The sequence below is a fragment of the Dendroctonus ponderosae genome, unplaced genomic scaffold (assembly GCF_020466585.1).
Source record: "Dendroctonus ponderosae isolate FM_Combo_2020 unplaced genomic scaffold, Dpon_F_20191213v2 Dpon_F_20191213_2, whole genome shotgun sequence".
Lineage (NCBI taxonomy): Eukaryota > Metazoa > Arthropoda > Insecta > Coleoptera > Curculionidae > Dendroctonus > Dendroctonus ponderosae.
Window position 1 is genome coordinate 4693356 of NW_026018165.1, and position 5105 is coordinate 4698460.

General features: G+C 30.8%; 1 protein-coding gene across 3 annotated transcripts in view; it reads left to right on the forward strand.

Annotated features, from left to right (window-relative positions):
* Positions 1–4982, forward strand: part of LOC109538333 — a 7751-nt gene extending 2769 nt beyond the window's left edge. The window contains exons 3-7 of one of the 3 annotated variants that reach the window (XM_048663973.1): positions 1803–1961; positions 3075–3224; positions 4007–4109; positions 4189–4336; positions 4396–4982. In XM_048663973.1, the coding sequence (XP_048519930.1) occupies positions 1803–1961; positions 3075–3224; positions 4007–4109; positions 4189–4336; positions 4396–4552 (717 nt within the window). In that variant the 3' untranslated portion in view covers positions 4553–4982. The remainder of the gene's footprint in view (positions 1–1802; positions 1962–3074; positions 3225–4006; positions 4110–4188; positions 4337–4395) is intronic. The other 2 variants (XM_048663975.1, XM_048663976.1) reach the window with 2 other exon arrangements.
* The last annotated feature ends 123 nt before the right edge of the window (positions 4983–5105 follow it).

The window sequence follows — 5105 nt, forward strand, 5'->3', positions numbered from 1 at the left end:
TGCACAACCCTTCCAACCAACTACTATACGAACGCACAAACATGACAAAAATTTCGGAAAGACTAATACACTTACAGACAAAATGGACAAACAACCTCCACAACTGGACCATACTGAATCCCCTTTGCCTCGCAAGACCGACAAAACACTCCCGTTTTCGTTCCCCAACAGATACTTTACTAGAACACCTACAAACGCAACTGAACTAAGGACTAATATCTGTTTGTTTTGTAAGCCAGGAATTTTTACTTTTTTTTATTTTCTTTGTATAGCTGATTAATTTATACGAGCGTTAGGAATAGGAATTAATTTTAGAATAAGCTAGGCTAAGGCACATATATAATAAACAAGGGCAGAAAGACCGATTGGGTCGATAGCCTTTTTCTGTAGGAAATAAAGATTATTTATATATATATAGACCATATTCCGAAAACTCTTCCGTCTACAGCGTGTCAAAGTATTAATTAAAAAATATTTTTTTTTATATTGCGGAAACCGCTGGGAATATTTAAACGAAATTTAATTTTACAAACCTAGATTTTTTAAGCAATAATCCTGATGATTCAAATGCCTGTTCAATTTGGAAGAGAAAAAGCTCTTGACTCTTTCCAATGAAAAACTACTCGAAAACGACGTCCCGTTTTCGAAATAAATTAAAATTGATTTATTCTATAGCTTAAGCGGGTTGTAATTAAGTAAAGTTTAGTATAAAAACAAAAATTGTGCACTGAGATTGTATCAATTTTTTACAAAAAAAACGCAAAAAGAAGTTACTCAGACACTCGAAATAACAGCAATTATTAAATTTTTTCAATCAGTGACCATAACTAGTGCAGAGCCACTTTTTAAATTAAAATTGCCCGATTACGCTGGGCAATAAATCGATTTTACTTTTTTTACTCAAACACGGTGCGTTGTAGAAAAAAAGTCAAGAGACCTTTTCTCTTGAAAATTGAACCGGAACTTAAAAAATCATATTTACTTTTAGAAATATCATTGGCGTAACATTTTTTATTTAAAATTATCTACAGACGTGTCTGTGCTTATGCCACTGGCGAAGCTAAAAACACAATTTTTATCACTAAACATGTATTGGTGTTAAGTGCCTCAGTCGGTCAAATTTCATTAAAATATTCCAAGGGGTTTCCACTCTATTAAAAAATATAATTATTAAATTATTACTTTAACACGCTGTAGATGGGAAACTAAGAGTTTTCGGAATATGGTCTTTTAAAGAAATATATTCAAAATTACGTGCACTATCACCTCCTACGAGGAATGCATCTACTTACCAAACACCCTGTATAATTAATTTATCTTTAACAGCGCTAACATAAAACCAACTCAATTTGTAAACCGAAGAGGGAATTTATAAAAGGAGTTTGTTACATTTTTTATTTCGCTCTTTTGTCTCGCAGTATTCCAAGTTCCAATTTTTAGATGGAACTTTTTGTTATTGAATAGTTTTTTGTTGTTTGTTATTGAAGAATTAATTTTATCTCAGGTTGGAAAACTAAAATCCGCTCATATCATTCCAAAAACTGTTAAAAATATGTATGATCAGGAATGTGAGAGCACCCGAAGGGAACACAAAACACCTCTGAAGATGCTATTTCTAAACTCATAGGTATCGGCGACCGCTCAAAAGCCCAAATTTCACCGAGTATTCAGTTTTCGTTTCGTTTCACCGTTATCTATAATTGAAAATATATAGTAATAATAGCCTATAGTAAAACTTTATTTGAAGTTATTAATAGTTAAATGAAACACTTCGAAAATAATTTCAGCATTTTAATAATTAGATATGTTTTAAGACCATGAGTTCCATGTACTCGAGCAACTCCGTACAATCTGAAAGTGTAAGGTCGAATTTTGGAAAACAAAATGGTCAATGTTCAACACCAAGTATGGGCCTTGTTGCAACTGTAAGAGTTCAGCCGACAAATGGACAAGTAAGCACGGTAATTGATTACCAGATTTTCAGTTCTAGTATCTAGATATATTCAAAAATTGCATTGTTTTAGTCTTCTAATCACTATAACTAAATCATTTTTAAAATGTTTAATTTCTTGGTTCATGTAATCGAAAAAGTTATCATGCAATAGCAGCACTCAACCAATACCATTAAAAAAACAATATATTTTCCCTTATTTTCATGTATTTATATATTTAATTGGAAGAATGCTGAGAACTGCGGAAGAAAGAAAGAACATACAGGGTGGTTTTTTAGTGCAAGAGAGTCCATTATTTTCGTTGGTGTGGAACTTTCGAAAATTAATTTGATCTAAAAGTTGTTGTCGCACATTTTAAAAATATCTTATTTGATACGAAGTGTCTCAGAAATGCGAGGCAAGATCAAAGTGTATTTTTTTAAATAGAACTACCCATTTCTCATTAGCTCATGGAATGCAGCTTGAAACGCTGCATATGCACCGTACCGTAAATTGTTTTTTTTTTACTTGCGAGGTTGGCAGATTATGGCCATTTTAGTAAAATTTTGCTTAAAATCATGGTATCTAAAAATTCACTGTAGAAGCAAAAAAAAACAGTTAAAGATACAAAAAAATACGCCTTTCCAATCACCACAGATCCGTTAACAATTTTATTGAACCAAAATATCAATACATTGTACAGGGCGTTAACAATGTGGACTTTAATCTAAAACTTTTTAACGCAATATAACTTTTGTTTTTCAAATGGAAGTACCTGTATATATATGTATATTAATGTCATTAGATAGACAATTTACAAAGTTACAAATTTGCATTTACACTTTAAGCTGTGAACGCAACGGTTTTCAAATTATAAATTATTTTATTTAAACATTTTAAAAAGTTGTTACATTTTGTAAGGTGGCTGGAATTCATTAAATAAGTGTCTAAAAAACCACCCTGTATATTTCGGAGAAGGTAAAACCAGGTAAAACTAAGTAAAATATAACTCTATGTCTGTTCACAACTTCAATGATTCGTGAATATAGATTTAGATGCCCCTCCTAATTATTACCAGTTTATTTAGATGGAGGCGAAAAATGTATTTTGTCGATTTATAGCAAAAGTGTAAATTATTTTTAGAACGTTGTCAACCACTCAAACAATTCTTTGGGACTAATGGGAGCTCCTAAACCGCGAATATATTATTCGAGTCAAAATAGCACAACCAATGAACTCAATCGAAATTCGTTGAAGACTAGTGATGGTAGGGTGAAATTAAAAAATGTTGGGGTAAGCAATAAGTAAATATTAAAAAAGTAAGAATATTCGATATTGAAGCATTGTCAAACATGTTTAAAATATATTTAAAATATTTATTTTTATCAGACATGCATAAGCTATAAAATAGTTATAGTTTTTAAGATACAGAGTGGCAAAGTTTGAAATGTATTACTTGCTGTGCTCAATATAAATTTGATTAGAATGTAATAAAAAAATTACTTTTGTAAGAAATTATTATATGTATAATTTTGTTTCTTAAGTGGCCTAATTCTTAAGAGTTTGCGAAGTTACATAAATTATACGGTACATTAATAATTCTCAATTACTTTTTTACAAATTACTTCGAGAAAACTTTAAATTTTCAAATAAAAATAAGTTGTGTGTGTTTTCCTTGTCCCTGAACTACATATTAGAAAAAGCTATCCCGAATCACAGAAAACCTTTAAAAGAAATGTACTATATTGAAATAGTATTTTCGTTTTAAATAAAATATGTTCGTTCATTGTTGAGGTCTTAGTATATAAACTGATTCACATTGTACCTATATGCAAGATCTGATGCGAATTCGGAGTTTTGCAAAAATGTCGATTCTAGAATTTAAAATAGAAAGCATCCAGATATAACACTTTTTATGCGACTTTTACGTGTCTGAAAGATTTGACTTCAAAACCTTATCAGATGCCAATCACAGGTCGATATGTATGTTTCAAGAAGAATAGACATTCTAGTTGTACAATAATAAAAAATATAAAAAACAACTTCTTAGTAGATTGACAATGTTTAACTTTAAGGACACTGAACAAGAGAAATTATGCATTTTGACGGGTACTGTTGAGCGAGTCATCAAATATGGAAAGATATTCCAAAACAAATTCAGCTACTTCCAAGTATTCGGTAAGAAACAATATTTTTCGCCCACAAAATTGGTTTTAAAACAGCAATTTTTTGCGGAAAAAATCGGTATTTTTTCCAGGTAGTGTTGTATCGATTAAAGAGGGAAAAGTACCGTTCGAAAATACTATGCTTCTAAGAGATAAGAAAGGACCAATTTTACATCTGATCTATTATTCAAATACGACTCATGTTAATATTGATGACTTCCATCTTGGTCAAAACTTAAGGTTGTTATTGTTATTAAATAGTTACTAAGATTTATCAAATACAAGATCATTTATTTCAGAGCCGTGGGTCGAATGGTGGGACCAAACGTAATGTCTGCACACACTATAAGAGCGGCAACCGAAGAGGAATTGGAGGTTCTTCCTAGAATGTGTTATATATCGGATTATTCAGTTTCAGTTTTGTGTGGAGATGGACAAATGTTTCAAAAGGCTTAACTTTCTCCTCTTCGTGTTCTCGACATTAATCTATTACGTGTTGCTAGATTATTTCCAAAATATGATTTCGAGTTGATTCGTAGAAATAAAGATAACTGTAAGTGCGTATTTAGAAATGATGTATGAACTACGCACTTTTTAGTTTAAAGCGGTTGTATTATAATAATGTTGGTTAACTTGGTGTTTCTAATTGCCAATATCTATTTTTAAAATGAAAGTGGTTCATCATCTAATTTTCCTTGAACATCATATCACTTGACATACGCCAGGAATAACAATACCACAAGTATTTTTTTTTTGCGGTTAAACAGCATTTTAATTTTTGCAAAAAATTCTGTCATACCTTTGATAAAGAGTACTATTATAAGCGCAAAATTAGATTTTATTACTATGAAATACATAAAATATCATGTAGATATTGTTTAACAACTGTCATTGTTTCACTAATCTTTATTAAGATATCTCATATTTAAAATCATATAGATTAAGCGCTGATAATCATGCTGAGCAACGTCTTTTTCATTAAAACAGTGCAGGATTTAGGGGGCCGTTT